This window comes from Cryptococcus neoformans, chromosome 1 (genome assembly GCF_000091045.1).
Source record: "Cryptococcus neoformans var. neoformans JEC21 chromosome 1, complete sequence".
NCBI classification, from domain to species: domain Eukaryota; kingdom Fungi; phylum Basidiomycota; class Tremellomycetes; order Tremellales; family Cryptococcaceae; genus Cryptococcus; species Cryptococcus deneoformans.
Window position 1 is genome coordinate 464,681 of NC_006670.1, and position 22,067 is coordinate 486,747.

Consider the following 22,067-nt stretch of genomic DNA (forward strand, 5'->3'; position numbering starts at 1 on the left):
TCCCCATTATTATTTACATTTTTTCCGTGCATCATCCCTGCTCCACGCACGACGCACCAAGCTCGCGCTCCACGCTCCACGCTCCACGATCCTTCCCCCCATCAGCCCAAACTAAGGATTTATTTAATTTTGAAGCCTTTATTAATTGCACAGTGGAGAGTACGGCATGCATGTTATCGGGTTTCTGATGTTAGGCTCAGTCGCTATGTTAACCGAAGGGAGAGGATGTTAGTGAAGGGGGGAGGAGCAAAGACGTAAAAAGATCAGAAAAGAATAACGAATGGTTGCATGGAGTATGAGTATGGAGGCATAAAGTAAGAGGATAACGAATAAACGTTTGAGGATACGACGTGGTACGTGCGAATCATCCGTGTTCCCCAAACATAATAAAATGCAGTATTGCAGGATGTTAGAATTTAATTACCGACATGGTTAAGAATTGAGAAGCGAGGCCGGGAAGAAAGGCTTGGAAATCAGACAGAGACCAGGAAAGAAAACAGATACTTTTCCGGGATCGCAGGAATCCTCTAATAATCATCGATTTTCTTTCGGCTTTTGTCTGTTGTCCGGATACGATGCCGCCGCTCGCCCCGGGTTATCCGAAACGGGAGGGCGGATAAATCTCCTTGTGCTTTTTGTTTTATGTGTTATGTAATGTTTGAACCGATAACAGATCTGGGAACTAAAATCTGGGCGATCTTCGATCGATGCAACTTCCCAAGTTCAACCTCAAGCCTTCCTTGGAGGATGTTGGGTCGATGACAACGTGCAACGGCAGTAAACGTATTACTACCGGATGTAGTCGCTTTGCGCAGGAGGGAAGTGGGATGAATACATACTTACACACTGTATTACTGCTTGTATCAGGTGTGACAGAAGGTCTTCTGAGATATGCCGTTCCTTCCGGTCCAAGAAGCACCAAGCAATCTCGGTATGCGGCGATTACTGTTTTTTTCATAGTTCTTACTCGATCTACTCTTTTAACACCCCTGGATGCATATTGTCTGTTCATTACTCCCTTTGTCTGCACCGCAGCCAAGGGCGCAGCACCAGAGACATCTTCCCTATGAGGAGTTGCCCTCCTCCAACCTTGGCCATTTCCTTCTACTCGTTGATCTCCACCTTATTCTTTTCCAAATGACCACCACCGCTTGAGACATCAAGGGTTTGAGTGCCCCATCAGCTCTGAGCTACAATTAATTACAGGTTTATGCGTTGCGGCGGTATGTATAAATGGTATCAATCCTTGTTGTTGGGGACACTGCTTTTAGCCTCGAGACTTATAACACTACTACGTACTAACTGGTATTTAACTGGTATTTTGCGGCCACGAATTATGCTTAAAACAACTCCATTCCCCTTCGCTTGCTTTCTGTTGCTTACTTCCCCGTTACTCTTCGCTAAATTACCGCTTAATCTTTACTACTCAATCATGACTCGCATGTTCTTATGTCAGGGCAAGCCCTCCTGCTTGTTACTTGCCTTTGCACCTCATTCTTCTGCTGAAAAACTTATGATGCTTTGATTTGGGGCTTTTCTATAGTCATATTTCTTTTAGCAATGTCGGTGGTAATCGAATGCCAACCATGAAGAAGGAACTTCTTCCTTTTCCGTCTTTTCATTTGGTGCCTGAAGTGGTGCAGGGTGCATTCATTATGCTAGGCACGACGCAAGCTCTCCTCTACGAGCGCATATCGGCCGCCGGTCTCGATGCCGAGTCTACTTTGTTTTGTGCCACACAAGCCTCGGTGTCGGTATTTATCGGCATTATGCAACGGAAGCTTCTCATTACTACTGCATCCACTACTACTGCAAACTAAGTCTTCTATTCAATCTTTGATAATATAGTAATACTTTCTGTGCTTTCTTCTACATTCATACATCATTCTGATCAATTGTACCTAGGTTAGCCTGAGAGCTTTCTGAGGGACAGAGACATAGGTACATCAAAGGACGTGAGAGATCTGTGCTTGACTCGCATAACCATTTTATTACAACGCTGTCTCTTGTCACCCGTTCCGTCTTTCCAGCAACTCATCGTGGCTGTAATAGAGGCTGGGTTCATTCGAACTTTCTGACTAGATTCCTTTGCAATTATCACAATTCTCGATTCGTTATTTATCAATAACCCTTCGGCACCTCGGATTCACTCAATTTTACAGTTCGTATGGCCTATCAAGCCCATCAAGCCTATCAACAGGCCCCATATTACCCTCCGCCTCCTGTCCAGCCTACAACTGATGTATTTCGGAGGCAGTATGCAGATAGATTGAGGGCCCTCACATTCAACTCGAGGCCTATTATTCAAGATCTGTCGATGTTAGCGATGGCGGCACGAGATCGCAATGATTGGAACGGAATGCAGGCTGTTGTGGAGGAAATAGAGTTGGCTGTCTTGAGAGTAGGTGTATACTCGTAAAAGAAATTAGCCTGATGGTTGTCGCTGACAATCATATAGGCTCTTCCCCAACAGAAGCTTCCTTTGCTTTATCTGCTTGATTCCATCTCCAAGAATGTTGGACCCCCTTATACAACCCGTCTGCTTCAGGCAATCGTACCTCGGCTATATATAAAGACGTATCGTGAGGTCGATGGCGTGACGAAGACAAAAATGGAAGAAATGATCGGTCTCTGGCGCACTGGAGGGCCTGGTGGTTCCGAGTTGTACGGTTCTCATGTCAGAGAACAGGTGGAAAGGGAATTATTTGGGTCAGCAGGCATTCAAAACTTCAAAGTTCCCAATCGACAGCAAGTCCAAGTGCTTCTTAATGCAGCTTTGGACAATAAACGACGTGAGGTGGCGATGAGACCTGGTGATGTGGTTCTTGGTCGGCAGATGAATGCATTGTTGGGTATCGGGGAGCTGCTTAGCACGACGAACGTACAACCTCAGGAGCTGAGTATGATAGTAGAGCAGCTGAAGTCGATGGCGCCTCCATCGGTGGCTCCTACTCCGACTCAAGTATCTGTCACACCTTCTTGGGGACCCTCCCCCTCCGTGAATGACTTGGCCCCCTCAAATCTCCCGCCCTTTCCTCCAAAACTTCCTGCTGTTAATGGCAATGGATACACTAACGTTGCCTTACCACCGTTCCCCTCAAATATACCAACACCACTCGGAACTATTTCCACACCCCCAGTGACAAGTTCCCAAACTCCTATTCCTGGCAACCAACGCTCGTTAACTCCCGTCATGGCACCTGCGTCCCTTGCTCCTGTGTCCTCTATTGTACCATCTGTACCAAGTATTCCTGTTGATGTCGCTAGAATTCTTCAGACTTTAAACAAATCAGGAATCGGTAGCCAACCGCAGACCCCCGATGTTGACAGAGGGACGCCAGGACCAAATATGGTTCCAGCAATCGAGGCTTATGAGGATATGATTTTACGATTGGATATAAAACTAAAATCAATTGATCTCAATGCGTGAGTTCAACGAACCGCCTCCTAGATAGCAGCTAATAGTTAAATAGCCCCCATAAATTGTCTTTCGCTCATCTTTCTCACCGTTGTCAGCAATGTGGTATGAGATTTCCTTCAGCCAATGCCGCATTTGATGCCCACATGGATTGGCATTTCAGAAGAAATAAGAAAGAGCGCGAGTCGGGGGGAAGAGGTGCCCATCGAAGGTGGCTTCCGCGGGTTGAGGTAGGTATCCTCACTGACTGCGCTTTTATTTCGTCACTAACCTCTGTTTCCGTCCTCCATCAGCAATGGATCAATGATGCTACCACTCTTCCATCTACCGCGGCGTCATCCAGTCAGACTGAAAAGGCTACTGTCTCAGCAGAGCGGTTAGCGCAACTGCGACAAAAATGGGTGAAGGTGCCTCAAGATTCTAAAAAGGCTGCGTCGGTGTGCCCAGTGTGCAAAGAAGCTTTTAGAGCAGAATGGTCTGATAGTGAAGAAGAATGGATATGGAAAAACGCATTAGCCATCAATGGCATCGTATGTCATTTTCCTGTTATTTTGAATGCTGTACTGAAGTTGAATTCAGTTTTATCACGCAACTTGTCGAGCGGAGCAAACATCTGCTTTAAAACGCCTCAAAGCTGCTGATCCCAATAGACGCACATCTTCCAGTGCTAGTCCTAGGACAACACCGTCCAATGAAGGCCTGAAGCCAGAAGCGCAAAAGAGAAAGGTTGAAGGGATGGATATAGAACATGAAGAGGGCTCCAAAAGAGTTAAAGTGGAGGAAATTGTGGGTGACATATAATATGCAGGACTTGAGGGTTGCCATGATCTTTGAATCAACGAGTCGACATGCATGCCGTGATAGTTCATACGCAGGATGAATGGGAAGATCTATCATAAAAAGTAAACACAGTAGCATCTGAAATAATTTATATGCATTACGAGTACTTATTTTGTTGTACCGACCATTTTTGGTAGACTAAATGGAGATTGTTGGATGCCCGTGGTGACGCTGCGTGGTAACCATGAACCCTTGCCGGCGTTGAGCCAGTCCTCTCTTTTATTATCTTCCTGACGCTGACACATACTATTAGAGTGTACTGTGGAATCGCTCAGCAAGCCATCAACATGCGGATCCCATTCCTGGCCGCTTCCTTCCCCTTTGTTCTTCTTCCCTTCGCCACCGCTCGTTCATCCCAACAGCCTCTTCAAGTTTATCTCTACCCGTCGCCCCAGTCCTCAACAAATCAGCAGTTGACACCCCCAACATTATCCTATACACAAGCAAAGGCTGTTCTTGATCATCATCTCAGGCAGGATTCTTCTGTCTTCGATGAGATTCCCGAAGATGAGAGCATGTGGGTGCATCTGTTGGGATTGTGGGATTCAAGAGAGACTGGGAAGGCTAGAGTCGTTGTCGTGGATGGTGGTGTAGAAGCTCAAGGTACGCGTTGTTCGTGGAATCTGTCATATGAGCTCATATATCATATATAAAAGATGTCTTGCCCCCGTCTTTACCTTCAGAGCCTTCATTCTACCTCGACGACAATGTTCGCTCTCATTATCTCCTTAAACCTTACGTCCATAGTGCCAGGAAGACTTTCGAATCCATCGGTGATGCTCTTCCTGCTTTTTCTAAGTCGATTAAGGATATGTTTGACCTCGCTGGTACGAGTACGTAATTGTTTAATTTCTGAACATGACAGCCAAAGACTGATGGACGTGCTTTTACAGAGGCTGCGGAAATCCTCTTTCAAGAGCTTTCTTGTCTTAGCGCCCTGGCAGACTCCCTTCCATGGATTGACCGTGCAGGCGAGCACCCTTGGAATGCCGTCACCATCACGGGCCTCAAAGATGCGCAGAAAGGCTCTGAGCTATGGGAGACTGGAAGGAAGACGGTGCAGGCTGGACTTGAGTCCGTAAGTGCGTCTCGTAGAGATGGATATGATGGCTTATAAATGTGGTAGATGACAGGCTTTGACTCTCCTCCACTCCTGCTTATTATTCGGCCCTCGTCATCGAAAGTTTTATTGCCTCGATCCGCTATGACTAACTCTTTGCAAGGACGGTCGTTATCATCACAGACTTGCTACTCGTCCAATGAGGCTTGCACCGAAGCTACCAACTGCAACGACAGGGGAAGATGCGCTATCAAATCTGCTGAGAATGATTTGGAATGTTGGGCATGCAAGTGCAAAAACGGCTACACGGGTGAAGAATGCCAGAAAGAGGACTATTCCACGTAAGCTAGATGACAGTTATTAATCAGATTCGTGCTTATCTGCGATCGTAGCTCTTTCATCATCTTGATTTTCTCCACCGTTCTTTTGCTCGCTCTGGCAGGAGGCAGTATTGCTCTTCTCTCCACTATTGGGGAGACAAAACTTCCATCAACTCTCAATCTTGCTGTCAGCGGCGGTGTAAAGCATAATTAGAATGAGATGCTCTCAACAATAATGTGGCAGGATGAATAACGATGTGAAAAGATGGGTGTGATAAGATAATAATATTTGATACAACAAACAATTATCCTTGAGAACTATATATCACAAAAAACTAAACGAAACCGCCCTGATCCTAAGCATTACTTTGGGAGTTTAGAGCTTCATTCTCTGAGCGCAATTCTTTGATGACGGCCTGTTATACCAAAACACTTGCATTAGCTTCATTGGCGCGACGCGGAAAACAGGCTTTTGAAAGGACGCACAGCCAAGGTATCGGGGTTGGCGCCTTGTTCTATCATACCCACGCAGATTGAGAGAGTGCTCTTATCCAATCCTATCTCTTGAGATCAGCTGTCTCATAGAAGTGACACATACATGGCGACTCGACTGACCGGTTTGAAGCAACTGGGAAAGATCATATAAAGCTACGAAACGATATCAGCTGAGAAAGCTCCTTGAGCTGAAAGGAGAGCTTACAGTCTATGGTTTCCCTGGCATTCCGCAATATAGCCTCATCCTGGGTAGATGACATCTTGGATGACGATGAAAGCTTTTAGAATGGATATATTTTGTTATACTTATTTTACCCGCAAGTTCTACTCACGCGCCTGCCAGCAAAGTAACCCGCCGTGCGTTGCTCATTGCAGTTCTCGTTTCGTCACGACCAACGAGTTGCAGGTAATTGTGGGTGACGAAATCTCCTCGCCTCCGGCGTTCTTCATCTTTTCTTTTCCTTACCAACCGTTTACCTTAGCTCATAGCTCTCGGACCCTCCCGAGACATAGCATCTACGCAATGAGATGAGGAAACGACGCACGACTCCCAGATCAAACATCTCAAAGAACGCCAACATCAGCAAACAATTGGCCACTACACTGCCTGAGGGGGAAACGCAGTCCACAAGAAAGATACAAGCTGCAAGCGTCGAGAAGCAAAAACCGGTAATAGAGTTATTAGGCGCCGGCAGATCCACTCTTGTCTCCAACGACGAGGACTACTTATCTCCTCAAGTACCACCCAAACCCATTATCTCTTTGGAACATCCATCGTCTACAACTTCGACTATCAAGGTCGCCACTACCTTTCCGCACATCGTGTTTGATGATCTCTGGATAGATATTCTATCATTTTTTGCTCAAGTCTATCTCGCATTATACGAAATGACTCTTGGAATTGGAAAGTGGTGGGCCGGTACTGAGATAGAAGATAGCCATAGGGGCAAAGAGACAAAAGAAAAAGAGATCAAGGCCAAGAGGCGTAGGCGAAGGGTCGAGCCGTCGAGCAATAGTTCTGGTAGGTTTTTTTCTTTCTCCTTTTCCCTCGTTATATTATATGTATGATTAGTTTACGGGTGAGAAACAGATTCGGCAACAGGCCGATTCTTTCCTGGCATGGTAAATTTAAGTGGGACGCTGTGTTATATGAACTCTGTTCTTCAGGTGGGTTTCATAGCATCGGCTTCTCATGCTTCAGTCGGACCTTACTTGATGCTCCTTTTAGTCTGTCGCCTCCATACCCTCACTCATCATCCATCTCGAAAAAGTTATCGATTTGGCGGTAGAAGTGGACATACCGACCCATGTCACAGATGCTCTTCTCGATGTTATCCGGGATCTCAACACTCCCAATAAACGCCCCCCACCTGCTCTTCGACCACATAACCTTCTCACTGCACTATATCCTCTCCCTGCGATTCGACGACTATTGAGTACTCATGAGCAGCAGGACGCCCATGAACTATTTCTGGTGCTGGCTGAGGCGGTCTCTGATGAAGTTGTCAAGGTTGCTGCAGAGGTCGCCAAAGTGCGAGGCATAGGAGAAATTATCTCATTACAGGGATACTTGTCCGGCAAAAATGATGGAAGTGACCAACCTAGGAGAGCGGGCGACATGGAGGGAGCCAAAAGGAGGCAAAGAATAAGAGGTGTGGCTCAACCATGGGAGGGCTTGTTGGCGAGAAGAAGAGTGTGTCAACGTTGCGGTTGGAGTGAGGCTATTAGGATGGATACTCTAGGGGGGATTGAATTGCCTGTCCCGTTACACGTGTGTAAAACAATTCACTCAATGTGCTGTAGCTGAACGCTTGTTTTTAGGGCAATACCACCCTTGACGCCTGTATAATGGAGTACCTCGCGCCCGAAATACTTTCCGATGTCACATGCGAAATGTGCTCTCTCAAGCTCACACTGGATTACTACACTTCCGAAGTTGAGCGATTGTCGGGCTCCTCCTGTAAAAAGACTTCTACGAAGGAAGAGAATGAGCCCGGTAGTGACAATCAAGTCAGTGCTAGTCGGAAAAAGAAAGCTCGCGAAGCCAGGCGCGCAGAGACCAGGCTACGAGAAATGGTCAATTCCAACACAGTTAGCGATTTTGGCGAACCTAATCTAACGCCCCTACCGTCATCCGGCTTGACTGCGCAAATACCGGTCAAATGGCTTACGGCTAAAACAGCGTCCACTCGACAGTGTGTCATAGTTCGTCCCCCCCAATCTCTCCAACTACATTTTATCCGCTCGGAATTCACCATGTATGGGACGGTGCAAAAGAAGACCGCAAAAGTCTCATTTCCATTGTTATTAGATCTCACAAGATTTGTCTCTGACGGAGTGTGGGAAGAAAGAGGCGGGATAAAAAATATGCTCGCATCAGTCTCAACCGAAAAAACGATCCCCCCAATAACAGGACAAAGGGTAATATACCAACTTGAGTCAGCTATTCTTCACTACGGATTTACCCACTCTTCTGGTCATTTCGTCAGTATTCGACGGAAACCCTCCCCGTCTTTGACCAAAGAGGAAAAGTCATTCCGACCCTTGCAAGTGGCAAAAAATTGTCCTGATGGGTGTAAATGCCAGGATTGTGTTTACTTTGGGCAGGTGAGGGATCTCGAAAATACGAAAGTACCAGGCAGAGGATGGCTGCGGATTAGCGATGCAGATGTAGAAGAGGTCGGCGAAGAGGCACTTCACGAAGCTGGTGGGGCCGTCGTCATGCTTTTCTATGAGCGTGTCATGGAGTATGTAGCAAAAAAAGTCGTGCATGATGAGCGACTTCAGGGAGACGGTGACAGCCAAGATGCTGGAGGTTTAGAAGATAACATTTAACACCCTTTAATGTAACATACATCTGACTGTAATATAGACTTCAGCCAAGCAATTGCGACCTGACAGCAGACCATTCGGGAGGCTATGCGGGGTATGAATATTAACTCCAGTTCTAGGGACTCAAGGGATACCCTGTGGGTAAAATACTCACATCTGATCGTGTTTCAAAATGCAGCCAATCGCCTGAGCCCGTCGGCAGGATGCCCATGGACGAGCACTTGTATAGTCCTAGCGCCAGGCTTGAAGAGGTATCAAACTTTTGTTTGTTTGGTTGAGATGATGTTTTGCACTCACATTAGCCCTTGACAAGCCACATATAATACCATAGGTCCTATTAAGGGTGCGTATGTTGATTCTTCCGCAGCGGCCTTGATCCCCTTTCGAGACGTAGACGAAGGTGTCGGTCTGAAAGGTTCAAATGCTATCAAATTATGTTATAGTATATATGGCTTGTACGAGGACCATGAGAAAGAACGTACCTTGGAAGATATTCAATACGGCGGAAATAGGTTGGGTTAAGAGCATGAAAATCATCCCGAGAGAGAATATCTGAATTCCCGAGCCTGAAAAGTAAAGCATTATGGCCTGCATTGGGAGAGATTTAGCAGGCCTTATAGTCGGTATGTATCAGCATTCTGGCACTGAAAGATGGAAGGAAATGCCGCTCACGATAAGGCCAGGTCCCATGCCCTCTTCATTTTTAATTCTGTGGATTTTCGAGCTTGCTTTGCGAGCGCCTCCTCATTTGCTTGGAAATGCTATACGACAGATATTCCAGCTTAGTTTCAGCCATTTGTAGCCCATAGAAAGTATTACCTTGGAAGAAGCGGAGGCTGATTGTTTGGCTGTGAAAGGGGCCAAATAACCTGGCGGGTTGGGCACGGAAGAGGGCCTAGACGATGCAGATGAGGCACGTTTCAGAGGTCGAAGAGCAAAGGTTTGTTCTGATGACACTCACTTGGATTGGGAGACGGTATAGTCTAGCTTGATAAAGGCCATGTTTGTGCGTACAACGCTGCTTTGTGTCGTTCAAGCTAAACCGACAAGAGGATCGTCAGACGCACGTAGGAGACGGGCCGCAAGATAGATGGCAAGTCCTAGGAGCGTGCTTCGTCGGAGACCGGCCGATGTCCGTTGAGGGGCTTGTGTCGAGCCTAATAAATAGATGGCGTCTAATAAAAGCGATTACAATCTGAACTATAAATCTAGAAATGCAGATCTAATTGGTTCCTAATCCATTTCTAATCCGCTGGAACAACATTCAGTTCTGCCGTCATCACCGCGCACGCGGTTCATGCAGCGGTGCTCGCTCCTCTACTGCGTGGTAACGGATAATATATTCTTCTTAAGGCAATAGCGCATATATGTCCAGACTCTACGTCCCAAGTTCGCAATTACCAACATACACATGCACCACTTCGCCTCGGCAGTTGCAGCTCTCTTACTTTTGGGATTTTCTCGAGCCCAAGAGCTTTCCTGCTCCTCGCCCAAAGTCAACATCGACCCATGCCTCAGCCCTTCACCTGGCGGTCTCTTTGTGTTTCGACAACGCTTCGAACCTGATGTAGGAGATGATTTCGGCAGCTGGAATATAGATGGGCTTGAGGTTCTGACGTAGGTGCGGATGACTAAATGCCGTGAGGGGCTAATGATTATGATCCGGCAGCTGTGATACGCAACAACCACAAAACGACACCGCTTACGCCCCTACGTATAATCATGAAGAAATCGGCTCTTTCTGTCTCAAGTCCACCCTGTTTTCCGAGGAAAACGCATTTGCGAATTCCGAGAAAGCTTGGGCTCAGAGTGAAGTGGGAGAAGGCGTTGAAGAAGTTTGGGAACGAGCGGTCAGTGCATTTTATCTCGCCGAGCCCTTTTCCTCGGGAAAATTACTCATTGATAGTGTAGTGGAACGTGGCAGGAAGGTTCATTTCTACTTTCCATCCTGAATGCTACAAGAATGCTCAAAGGGGCAGTGGTGTAAATTCCTTCATCTTCAAGGCATGACAGATGCTGAGGTTCCGCTGGACTTAGGTACCGGAATTCTTCGCCGTTTTACAAAAGTTACATTGGAGATTTCCCACAGCTCAACTACTTTCAGATAATGATGTACGTAGTCAGAGTCCCAAAGCCTTGTTGAATGGGACCCTGACATCGGACAGATCATCCCGTCTGAGGATATAAGCTACTCCCTTGCAGAGCTTACAAGCGCACTATCCATGGGCGGGAATTTCCCGGTGGTGAGTGACATTAGGAGCTAACTGGTATGAGCCATATTGACAACACCAGGTCATCTGTGACAATACCACACTCTCCACCATCCTGTGGCCTTTACTTGTCCGAGGCTCCTTTGCCACGGGTACTTTTGAACCTACCTCGATGTTGCAGCGTGAATCAAATTGCCCTCAAGATGGAATCATGTAAGTAGGCTGAAGACTGTGCAATATACAGCAATGTACATTATGGGTCGACGATGTTGATAACATAATACCAGCTATCAACTTTCTAACAGACGCCCTGTCCCAACCACGACAGCCACTTGGGATCGTATCTTTCGGCCTTCACCTCGTCCTATCACCCTTTCACATGACGAGTCGAAGTTATATTACCGGACTCAAGTGCCAGATGATCTAAGACAGAAGCTTGCATTGTTCAAGGGCTATGAGCAAGGAAAAGAGGAGGGAAAGACAGAAAGGGCTGATAAGAAGTTCTGGAGAGATGAATTGTAATGGTCGGTCACCGCGAGCTTCATTATAAGGCCGCATATGCTTGTCCAAGGTTTTTATTTTTATTTGATGAAGCAATGGGTGGCCAAGGGGGATTGCCATAAGAGGACCACAGTCTGAGTGTTACCAAAGATCGTGAATGGGGAGTCTTTGCCGTGAGCTTCAACCTGCAGCTTGTGTTCTTCAGTTGAGCAATCAGGCATGGGATATCTAGTTCCCACAGCGTGCGGATACGATGATTTTTGCGGCTATGTGGTGGCAGCGTCCGTCGCGTTCTAGTTGTGTAATGGAATGTGAGGATATAACGGGCTTGATATCTGACCTTATCATACAGGGTCCTTACAGAGAAAAGCGGGTAATTCAGGCCGAGCAGGATAGGGATGATGCGGCGTGCAAAGGAGGAGGGTATTGATGTTTACGCCGTGCATAGAGAAAACCACAGCAACTTAGAAGGAAAAGGGAAGGGCTGCGCGATGTAGAGAGTGAGAGCTGGCCAGATGTCAGACGGGAAAATCAGGAGTCAGACTAGACCACTTCGTTGTACTGGTGCAGTAATAACTGGACATCAAGAGGGTACAATTATATTATGACTTCGCCTTGCGTCGTCGGTGCCGCGGCAATACGCAAGTGTCCGTATGATTACGTAATTGTTCGTTTGGCCGATGCGATGATGCATGTTCGGAGGCAAGGTGCATGGGCTGAGGATTGCGATTCCCGCGCTCTGCTGTATCTGATAGGAGCCATCGTTTCCACTCTGCACTTTCCTCGCAAGCACTCTCGAAAACATTCACTTATTCCTAGCATATCCTAAGCACATATTTGCCACTGGCAAGATACGGTCGCAATCGCCATGCCGGAGGATCTCTCCTTTCTTGACCAGCTCGAAGACTGGCTAGAGGCCCAGATTCCCAACAATCTTCACGATTTACCATCCAAGATGTTTGATACTGTTGAAAAATTAACAAACGATCTATGTGAGCCCATCCGTATTGTTGAGTTGTATTGACTTGCTAACTTGTTCGATAAAAGTTGAGACTCTCAATGTTCATGGTCCACCCTCTATCTCAATACCCTTTCCACCTTTCGGGGCCAAAGAAGTGCCCACTGTCCCTCTCCCTCCTCCCCCCCCTCCTAGTAGCACAATTTCTTGCTGTCAAAATGCGGTCCATAGATCTGGTCGGTTCGTGAAGACCCATCCTATCGCTGTTGGCGCGGTCATATCCGTTGGCTTGGGCTTCACGGGACTTTTGGCATACCATGGTGCAAGCTTCTTTGCTAAGGGGAGGAAGGAAAAAAGACAATTTGGCGTCAACGGTGTCGTGCGCGACGGTATGTTGAAAGAGGCTATTGGTAAGTTTACCTAGTTTGTTGTGAAATAATTGGTAAGGTGCTAATAGCATACGCACCACAGTGATCCTCGCCCCTTCTCCCATGCCTCATATCCTTGTCCCGCTTGCGGCGAGTCTTCTGAGGGCAGGATATATTGTATTGATTGCTGTCACCAATAACAGGGATGCGCAATCTCTTGAGAAAAGGTTGAATGGATTGGAGGAAAGATCCGCCTTGCGTGTTCTTGTCTACGACCCGGATGACGTGCGTACATGAATATTTCATTTATGGCGATTGCGACTGACTGTTTCGATCGATTATGATAGCCTTCTACTTTCCCTCCTTTCCATCGCTCGCTTCTTGCCACCCTTACTCTCCGTTTCCCTGTCAGTGGAAGGTACACTGCTGGGGATCCATACAATCCACAACCATCTCAATTAGCTCACATCCATGCTTTCCTTTCCCTCTATCCCCTCCACCCATCTCCACCATCTCAGCCAGGAGCCCTTCCAGCTCTACCTACACTTCTCGCTCCTAACCCCGACGGCAGTAAACCAATGCTGGTGAATTTTTACCCGTCAGGCTCAGTACCGACGACGCCTGTTACTTTTGCTAGCCAGATTCTCTCTAGCAACCATGTGTTGCTTGGTAGGAATCTGGCAGCATCCTCTGGTGCTAGAGTCATCTCCATATACATTGGTGATGTTGATCTACCAACTCTGCCTGCGATCCTCAGTCATGGCAAAACTCTTTCCCGTCGTCAGATCGCAAAGGAACGACTTGCGCAGGTAGCATCACCGCAGCAAAAGGTGTCTATCATTCGAGACTATATCTACGGCTCATTCAATGCTGTTTTCAGTGTGGTCATCGGATCACTCGGTCTGGGGACTGCAGTGAGAGATTACAAGACGTTTGAAAAAGGGGTTCTGAAAGCCATCAAATCGTCCCACGGCCAACTTTTCTTCATTGGTCAACGATCATTCCTTCCATTCTTTGTTGCACATCTACCTATCCCCAGCTCCTTCCTTCCTCCTCTTTTAGCGTACCTGCCCGCAATGCCCTCTTGCACCGGTCCTGCGGCTTCTGAGCACGTCAAATCCGCCGGCTACAAGAACAAAACTTCTGTGGCCAAACAAGGGGCGACTAGCCGCCAGGACGCAAATGGGGAAAAGGAGAGGTTGTCAGCTTCGGAGGGCAGTGAACATGAGGCAGGAGAAGACCTCATCAGCTCGGTGCACACTGGAACGAGCACCAGTAGTAGAGGTGTGGGTAGTGAGAGCTCGGAGGGGGCTAGCGGTCTTGGAGGTAGTTGGGTTGGATTGGAGGACGCCGTTTGAGCTTGCATGCTTATAGGCGCTCTGAATTTCCTGCGACACAGTGAAGTTGCCTGGGTGGATGGAAGGTGTATGGTTTGTCTGTTCGCTCTTTGCTCTTCGTTGTTTTGAATTGAAATTCTCAAATCAGTTGCTTGTGGTTCCATATGTTATGTAATTATATATCACGCTTTTCCAAAGCGGGCGGCTGACCGATGTATGACTGGTCGTTGACTCTGTCTAGAGACACAGCAGAGAGTGCGGCCATTAGTACTTGATGAGTTCTTGTTTGTAGATCTCACCAACTCGCAAGATATGAACAGGCAATGGGAAGTACAACACATCGGAGATCTACATTTTATCTCGGGGATGGTTCTATCAAGTAATAAAAAAATAATTGATCGACGCGATAAGATTGCACACGCGTCAGGGGTAAGCATAAATAGATCCCGGATCTCTTGAGTAAGATCGTTCACAACCACACACAACTCCCCAACAGACAGACGATCTCCCACCCTCGACCACGTTCTTGAAGACTTTTGGAACAACCTGGTAACAATGCTTCACCGCCGCCACCCCATTTCACATCCAGTTCCTCCATCCCCTTCGCGTCAACATCGTGACTACCTTGGCACTACAAGCACTACAGGCATACCAATACCACCGACCTCATCGCGTACATCGACGCCTGGTCGCCCTGCATCCAACCCAGTGCACTGGGAGTTGGATGCGAGAGAGCAAACCTCTTTATATGACCACGGGTTGAATAGACCTGGTAGAAGTAGTATGAGTAAAGGGACGGATATCGGCTGGGACACTGCTGAAAGCAGAAAGAATTTAACAAATAGAATGGGGATGGGCTTGCGCAACGTTAGGCATGGGATGAAAGATGCACTAAGAATGGATAGGAGTGTAAATCTCGTCTGGCAGTAAGTCAGTGGTCGCAGCGTGCTGAACATCTCCTTGTTCCACTGGCTAATAAATTTACGAAGTGACCGCGAGCTGAAAACTCTAATCATCAAGTCGATGTACGATCATTTCATTGCTTTTCCTCAGCCGCTAAGCTGACGGCAAAATGAAGGTTAATTAACCTTTTATCATTACTCCTGTTGTCCTTGTCGTCTCTGATCTTTTCACCAATACTGGTGCATCCGGCCTCCACCGACATGCAGACGCGTACAAAAGCGATCGGTATGTGGTATAACATTTTGCTCAGCTGGCCTGTTTTTGTTGTGTGTTTCTGGGTCAATGTGAGCTGGTGTTTGGGAGTCTCAGGACCAGCGTTGATGTCCGGTGCCGTTATTGTAGGCCAACTGGGGACCCGGAATATCAAAACGGGCACAAGTATTACTTCATCCTACTTATCGGCACCAGCCATCGGTCTGGGGCACACCCTCAAAGTCTACGCAAATGGCAACCGGCTATACAGCCAAATTATTCTCTTCGGCCACTCGTGTCCTTCTCATCAGCGATTTCACGTTGGTATCCCGCTTGATAGGAGCGATTCCACTCATTGGCCGGCCATGTGCCCTTGCATATATGTCTATCATCAGCTCATACTATTGTTTTGAGTGAGTTCGGCAGATAAATTCGTGGAAAACTCTGCTGACCTTCATGCTATTCCGGAGATGGACATTTTCTACGAAGAATTGGTCACTGGATTACAGAATAGAATATCTACAGGCGAGATTAGCATATATGTTTGGTTTCGGTGGGATTGACGCATTTTGTCCTGCTTTCCATCGACTAACGGCCGTTTTTTAGGACTCCCAGTGACCCTGATGACATCTTTCGGACCGCCTTTGGTGACAATGGCCATATTTGCTCTAGTATACCCCTTTGTAGGCACCGCCGCACTCGATGATAAGGACACTGTTGACCACTATTTTTAGTTTGTCATCCAGGCGTTGCAATCTAGCCCTCCACGAAACGCAACCTTGTTACCTTTGAATCCTTCTTCTCGACCTCTCACTCCCTCTTTCCGCGTCAAGAGCTCTAACGCTCTCCCGGCCGATCCCTTTGGCGAACCTACGTACTGCGATTTGGAAGCTCCTAGTGGGAGAGAGAAGGAGTGGGAGTTTAAGGTTCCAATCTTTTGGTTTGCAAATCATGCCCTGAGAGGTTTGAAATGGTTGGAAGACGCCGTAGCAAAGGATAGAAGTGGTAGGAAAGACATCTTTGGTCTGGGATCGCAGGGTTGAGAGGACAGATGATGTAAATGGCTGGTTTAAAACTCATTATTCATCTTCGTGAGTTCTAACAATGTAACCATCTACTGCTGTTACCCATTATTGGCTTCTCCCGGGCAGCTCGAATTACTACTGCGTATACACGTGCATTAATACATGTTACATATACATTTGTCAGATCGCGCTACTGTAGCTTTGGAGGATGCTGAACGATTCTCGATTGACACCGTACGTTCTGTATCCAAAGAATAATCCCGAAAGTATCATTCTTTGGTTATTGATCTCTTTTCAAGGATCTGGAGGATGATTCATCATAAAAACATAAGAGATGAGGAAGAGGACAAACAGCCAAGAGGCAATACGAGACAAGAGACTTGGATTTGGTCTAATATATGACATATCCTAGATGAATACTAGGTTGGCTTCTTGCAAAGAATGCTATTATGCCATCACATGACCCTGCTACAGGACGCTGGATGATGGATAACGGAAGATTCGCGGAAGAGGAGGGGTAGCAAGAAATTAAAGGAGGTTGATAAAAGAGTAAGGGCCACTGGCAGAAGAGTGTAAGTAGCAAAGAGAGAAATAGGCAATAATCGCTCGTCTAGTGAGATACGAGCCAGGAGGCAAAAAGGTCCAAAGACGCCGACATCCAGATTCCGTGCCTCACGTCCCAGGCCTCGCCGGCTTAATGATAGGCCCCGATTAACGCCGTGCAAGTATTATTAATAGCTATAAAAAGATAAAGGGAAAAACATAAATAATAAATTTGAAATAAATAAATTTAATAGCTACAAGTTACGAGTAAACGAATGTAAAATGGAGTATGAAGTGTATAAGCTTGTATGCGATACGGATCCACCTAGCAGAAGCAGCACATGTCCACAGATCCCCAGGCGGAGGACACAAGACCGACACAAAGCCGATATCCATTAGTTTGGCGTTACAATATACTGCGTGGTGTCGGCTTGCCGCCTTTCGTCCGTCTAGCATATTGTTCGTAAGCTGGCATTCCCAGCGATCTCAGCTCAAGGCTTATCAATTGTTTGCCAAATAATAAGAGTAATACCCATCAGCCATCAGCATCATCCAACATCCACCATCGGGCACGGAGGAATCGGATAGGGCACTGGGCACTGATTGATGGGATCCATATGAGCGGTAAACGGATTATCGAATACGGAACCTGTTCCTGATGTTATGCAGGTGTGAGCCGGGGCCTGCGTGAAACAAAGAACTACTGCGCCGTGGGAAGACTGGGAAATGAAAGAAAGACAAAAGGGAAGTGTGATTCGTGATTGGTGATTATTAGTGATCTGCATCTTCTTTTAGATCTACTAATTAACTTACCTCTTCTTTTGTTACTGGTGTAAGGTTCAGGCACGAGGCACGGGGGGTTTTCAAGGCGGTTAAGGGCGGGCGAGGCACGAAAGGAGAGGGGAGTGAATGGGCGGGGCGTGGCGTGGGTCATCGGGGAAGGAGTGGGCGAGCAGCGATCGCTGGAAAGTGTGGAGGTGTATATAGACCCGGTTTATCCGCGAAGAGTGCGAGAGGGGCCCAGGCGATCGCCGGAAGGTTCCATATAAACTCGCCCTCCCCCCTCCGCCAGCCCTCCAGCCGCCATGTCCCAGCACCGTCCCTCGCCAGACCAGCCGTCCTACTATCCACTCCCCCACCCCCCGTACCAGCCCCAGTACGCCGAACCGATGCCCGCGAGACCGTCGCGCCCGATGACTATCTCCCTTCCCCAATTCCAGCCACCCCCCTACTCCCAGCAACAGTCTCAGACTTTGCTTCACTCGCCATTCGAGACCCCTCGAAGCATGCCCATGAGCTCAACCCCTTTATCATCACATATTGAAGGAATGGTGGATTACTTCTCCACCTGGGACGGGCAAACTATGCAGCCAGTGCCAGACTTCCATCAACACGCCCTCCAGCATCAGCCGCTGCTGTCTCAGCACCCTTCTTCTCTGCCGCTACCGAACCACAGTCCTAACGAATGGCAGTCACAAGCACCTCGTTCATCCCGTAAAACCAGCCGTCAGCCAAATTCCAAGGCTACTAGTTCCGATTCCATGAGTAGCACCAAAACCACCAGGCAGCAATTCACTGCATGTGGCGCGTGCCGTCACAGGCGAGTAAAGTGTGACTTGAAAGATAAGCAGGAACAGGCCGAGAAAACAGCTCTGTTGGAGAGTAATGGGCACACTGGACCCATGAGAGAGCAGGCCAAAAAGGTTCAATGCTCAAATTGTTTAGAAAGAGGGCTCAACTGCGTGTAAGCTAACTCTGTGCATTCATCCACTTTTTCCTTGCTCATGTCGCTTTATAGAGACGAGTTTGCACCTATCAAAGCTGCCAAGCAACTACGCCGTGGAAAACGAATCACAGAGATAGAACAGTTATATGGGAGATCCGCAACGGACGCTGCGAGTGTACATGACAACGCCTCTACATCTTCTATCAAGCAGCCTGTATCGTCTGTCAAATCTAATACTCAACCGGTTCACTCCATTATCCCCGAATTGACTCGAGAATTCTTTGAATCAGACTTCTTCCGTAGGTTTCAAGTTCAACGGCCAGTCATTGATCCCGGAAACTTCCTTGAGAGGTATTTATCGCAAGCAAATCCTCACGCAGCAGCCATGGGTACCGAAGGCGCCATCCTCTGCCACGTACTTTACGCCTGGGCTGTGTCATATGGCGTAGACGAGTATGGTCGTCTAGATCTACCGGAAGGTGGAAGAGAACCATTAACTGGGGTGAACGTCACAAATGCATGCCCCGGAGAAGTACAAAGAGAAAAAGATAGATCTGTAAGGAAGGAGAAGATGAAAAGCGTAGTAAAAATTATTCTCAAGGAAATTGATGACTGTGGGGTGATGAGAAAACCGACTTGGGATGGTGTTCGAGTCTTGCTCATGATATTACCGTTGACAGAAGGTGCGTTTGCCAAGTCACATTACCAGTACATCTCAAACCACAAATACTCAAAGTCGATTTACTGCAGGCATATCAACGCCGGTTGAGCGACTGGTCATGTATGATGCTGCCATCTCACAGGTTTTCATGCTATGCTCCCACGTCGCTATGGGGTATGATGGATTACCGTCTGCTAGCTCTGAAGCAGCGAATGGGGCCACAGAAGATGACCAGGGTATGACCGTAGTCCGTGTTCGAGTCTATTGGTGTAAGTGACTGTTGCTTTGTACACCTTTTTTTGCGGGGCTGACGGCATTTTGCAGATGCCTTTGTTCATGAAGGCATAACAACCGGTCTTAAGGGCGGTAGGCTACACCTTGATGAAGAAGATATGGAAACAATGCAAGACATCATTGATAATAATGCACTGGTACGAGATTCGGTTTCTTTTCGGATATCAACCAAGTTTGCTACTGCCCCTATAAATTTAGCCGTAAGTGCTCAGAATCGCTGTCCTCCTTTTTGGTAAATGCTGTACTGATGCATTTTCGTAGCTTGCATGTCGAAAGATCAATAAAGCGCTCACTGGTCCTAAAGCAAAGCGGCGGACAGCTGTGAATGTTGATTTAGTTAAGCAAGCTTGGGAGGCCCTGGAACGGTGTTGGGAAGAGTTTGACGACTTGTTGAAGGTTGGGCCCAATCACAAATACATTTTGGGGGAAGAAGTTGCTAGGCAAGTTTATCGTACTTTAGTTCTGTTCACTTTGGAATTGACCTCATTGTTAGGTTTGCGGATGGCTGGAAAATCTTCCTTTTCGAGGCCCAGAATGTGATCTACAACAATCTGGAAGCGCGGCGGCAGAAACTTTCTAATACTGCTGTCCAACTTACTGCCCGCATCACCGAATCTGCCTCGCCCTCAACTGCTAACAGTCCGGAAACCATGCACGCTGACCTCGTCACGATCGACCATTTGTTGGACATCGCCAAGAGTAAATGTGAAGTCAAAACGAGACAAATTGTTGATCTGGTAAAAACGTATGTTGGCACGAGGTTCTTTGAGTGGGATGCCAGTCTTGTACGAGATGGTACATACTACGCGGCCATGTGGTTGGTCAAGCAGGGAGGAAGCAGTGAAGATGTGGCAGTCTGTATCCAAGCGCTGAACGTAAGTAATGTCTTTTGGATAAAACTTATGTGTGCTTATGTTCTATCCCCTCCTAGGAACTGAGGTGGGCTCATGCGAAAGCCTGGGAACGTTCTGCAGAGTAAATCTGATTTCCGTGTCAACTGAATAGCACTGAAACTGACCCTTCATAGTCTCCGGAAAGAATGGCTTGAAAAACATGTGGTGGATGATCCTCAAGAGCAAAATAAAACATGGGATTCTGTTATCACCAACCTTGAGAAGCTAGGAGAAGATAAAACAACAACTGAAGCGCCTCAAAGACAACACGAAGTCCTTGAGCAACCTAATATGCCCCGACACAATACCTGTAATCCCGGTATTGGTAATGAGAAATCCCAGTCTCAATTACAAGACAACTCGAAAAGGTTGAAACAAACACATGCAAGCCTCGACCACCATATTCATCAACAGCAACAACAGCCCCATTCTTCCCAGATATACGCCTATCCAGATTCGCAACATCATCTACAGCAGTCCCTTCCCAACTCCTACCTGGATCAGCGGCATGTAGATATCATCCCACCTGGTTCCAATACCTCATATTCAAGCCAACCTTCCGGGATTTCTGGTCCCCAATATCAGACCGAAGGCAATCATACACCTACAACTGACTCGACCTTTACATCCTCACATACGACTCTCCCCATCAATGATACGAAGGTGAATGTCATGGACATGTCCAGCAGCTACCATCATGTTAACATGCGAGAAGGTCTCTTCGAAGATGATAGTTTCCACTCATCCCATGGCGCTCAGCAAACCCAGATGTATGAGGAAGCAGAGACGCGTAATGGCTCAGTCCCCTCCCATCATGGACTTGTTGGACACGGTCACGGCAATATCATGTTGGGTGAGAATGGATACCGAGCGTACGAGAAATTTGACGGCCAGACGGGTTATATGGCCGCCGAAGGATATCCTCAATCGAGACAAATACACCAAGTCTATGACTACCACCACGATCCTTCTCATCTCCATCCCCACGTTCAAGATGCCCACACCCAAGGAACAGGGCAGGGCGACTACAACAGTTACCAGCATCCCACTGAGGAACTGCAAGGGCAATTCGTCCTCCAATATGATGGGACCCACCTATTTACCCCTTACTCCAACTAAGCATGGGTGAAGAAGTCGCTGGAGGTGGACAGAGGACATGGAGGCGAAGTAAAAAAAAATTCGAAAAATCAAAAAAAAAGTTGAAAAGAAAGGCGCACGTTCATAGTTCATACGTAGCGTCGTTGACCTTGTCATAGGCAAATGCTTTCCCCGTCTAGATTTTGGTCTCTACATACCCTGTTGTATCCTTTGTGCAACATTTGGAACTGTAAACTGTAATAAACTTCAATTGGTCTCTACATACCCTGTTGTATTCTTTGTGCAACATTTGGAACTGTAAACTGTAATAAACTTCAAAGCCAAAAAATGATA

The 22,067-nt window shown here is 47.2% G+C and overlaps 9 protein-coding genes across 10 annotated transcripts; 7 read left to right on the forward strand and 2 right to left on the reverse strand.

Annotated features, from left to right (window-relative positions):
* Positions 1-1,853: 1,853 nt before the first annotated feature.
* CNA01730 (cleavage/polyadenylation specificity factor, putative) lies at positions 1,854-4,345 on the forward strand. Its single transcript, XM_566538.2, has 5 exons — positions 1,854-2,401; positions 2,459-3,426; positions 3,474-3,648; positions 3,712-3,948; positions 3,998-4,345. The coding sequence occupies exons 1-5, from the start codon at positions 2,168-2,170 to the stop codon at positions 4,217-4,219; spliced, it is 1,836 nt and encodes a 611-aa protein (XP_566538.1). The 5' UTR covers positions 1,854-2,167; the 3' UTR covers positions 4,220-4,345.
* A 153-nt stretch (positions 4,346-4,498) lies between these two features.
* On the forward strand, positions 4,499-6,011 carry CNA01740 (expressed protein). Its single transcript, XM_566540.2, has 5 exons — positions 4,499-4,861; positions 4,915-5,091; positions 5,152-5,336; positions 5,385-5,659; positions 5,711-6,011. Exons 1-5 carry the CDS (start codon positions 4,546-4,548, stop codon positions 5,850-5,852), a joined length of 1,095 nt encoding a protein of 364 aa, XP_566540.1. The 5' UTR covers positions 4,499-4,545; the 3' UTR covers positions 5,853-6,011.
* On the reverse strand, positions 5,893-6,460 carry CNA01750 (conserved hypothetical protein). The gene is made up of 4 exons (XM_566541.2): positions 6,339-6,460; positions 6,254-6,286; positions 6,125-6,195; positions 5,893-6,054 (listed from the first exon to the last, which is right to left on the reverse strand). Exons 1-4 carry the CDS (start codon positions 6,391-6,393, stop codon positions 5,995-5,997), a joined length of 219 nt encoding a protein of 72 aa, XP_566541.1. The 5' UTR covers positions 6,394-6,460; the 3' UTR covers positions 5,893-5,994.
* A 145-nt stretch (positions 6,461-6,605) lies between these two features.
* CNA01760 (hypothetical protein) lies at positions 6,606-9,187 on the forward strand. The gene is made up of 4 exons (XM_566542.2): positions 6,606-7,154; positions 7,224-7,300; positions 7,362-7,904; positions 7,955-9,187. Exons 1-4 carry the CDS (start codon positions 6,662-6,664, stop codon positions 8,966-8,968), a joined length of 2,127 nt encoding a protein of 708 aa, XP_566542.1. The 5' UTR covers positions 6,606-6,661; the 3' UTR covers positions 8,969-9,187.
* Positions 8,687-10,121, reverse strand: CNA01770 (endoplasmic reticulum protein, putative). Its single transcript, XM_024656186.1, has 8 exons — positions 9,927-10,121; positions 9,785-9,860; positions 9,638-9,726; positions 9,448-9,578; positions 9,263-9,389; positions 9,120-9,207; positions 8,989-9,050; positions 8,687-8,914 (listed from the first exon to the last, which is right to left on the reverse strand). The coding sequence occupies exons 1-7, from the start codon at positions 9,965-9,967 to the stop codon at positions 9,009-9,011; spliced, it is 594 nt and encodes a 197-aa protein (XP_024511841.1). The 5' UTR covers positions 9,968-10,121; the 3' UTR covers positions 8,687-8,914; positions 8,989-9,008.
* A 119-nt stretch (positions 10,122-10,240) lies between these two features.
* Positions 10,241-11,882, forward strand: CNA01780 (hypothetical protein). The gene is made up of 7 exons (XM_024656187.1): positions 10,241-10,582; positions 10,635-10,815; positions 10,877-10,948; positions 11,003-11,077; positions 11,131-11,208; positions 11,258-11,388; positions 11,463-11,882. Exons 1-7 carry the CDS (start codon positions 10,377-10,379, stop codon positions 11,695-11,697), a joined length of 978 nt encoding a protein of 325 aa, XP_024511842.1. The 5' UTR covers positions 10,241-10,376; the 3' UTR covers positions 11,698-11,882.
* A 554-nt stretch (positions 11,883-12,436) lies between these two features.
* CNA01790 (expressed protein) lies at positions 12,437-14,651 on the forward strand. The gene is made up of 4 exons (XM_566545.2): positions 12,437-12,668; positions 12,724-13,044; positions 13,106-13,287; positions 13,350-14,651. Exons 1-4 carry the CDS (start codon positions 12,545-12,547, stop codon positions 14,358-14,360), a joined length of 1,638 nt encoding a protein of 545 aa, XP_566545.1. The 5' UTR covers positions 12,437-12,544; the 3' UTR covers positions 14,361-14,651.
* A 145-nt stretch (positions 14,652-14,796) lies between these two features.
* Positions 14,797-17,273, forward strand: CNA01800. Of its 2 annotated transcripts, XM_024656188.1 has the most exons (10): positions 14,797-15,265; positions 15,329-15,364; positions 15,418-15,586; positions 15,645-15,907; positions 15,965-16,047; positions 16,101-16,177; positions 16,229-16,585; positions 16,646-16,753; positions 16,819-17,068; positions 17,134-17,273. In XM_024656188.1, the coding sequence occupies exons 1-7, from the start codon at positions 14,895-14,897 to the stop codon at positions 16,535-16,537; spliced, it is 1,308 nt and encodes a 435-aa protein (XP_024512027.1). In that variant the 5' UTR covers positions 14,797-14,894; the 3' UTR covers positions 16,538-16,585; positions 16,646-16,753; positions 16,819-17,068; positions 17,134-17,273. The 2 variants fall into 2 exon arrangements, with proteins under 2 accessions (XP_024512027.1, XP_567094.1); XM_567094.2 differs by lacking the exons at positions 16,646-16,753; positions 16,819-17,068; positions 17,134-17,273 and having other exon boundaries at positions 16,229-16,626.
* An 812-nt stretch (positions 17,274-18,085) lies between these two features.
* Positions 18,086-21,991, forward strand: CNA01810 (expressed protein). Its single transcript, XM_024656189.1, has 8 exons — positions 18,086-18,806; positions 18,861-19,471; positions 19,539-19,718; positions 19,774-19,943; positions 20,005-20,183; positions 20,237-20,618; positions 20,675-20,718; positions 20,771-21,991. Exons 1-8 carry the CDS (start codon positions 18,148-18,150, stop codon positions 21,753-21,755), a joined length of 3,210 nt encoding a protein of 1,069 aa, XP_024512028.1. The 5' UTR covers positions 18,086-18,147; the 3' UTR covers positions 21,756-21,991.
* The last annotated feature ends 76 nt before the right edge of the window (positions 21,992-22,067 follow it).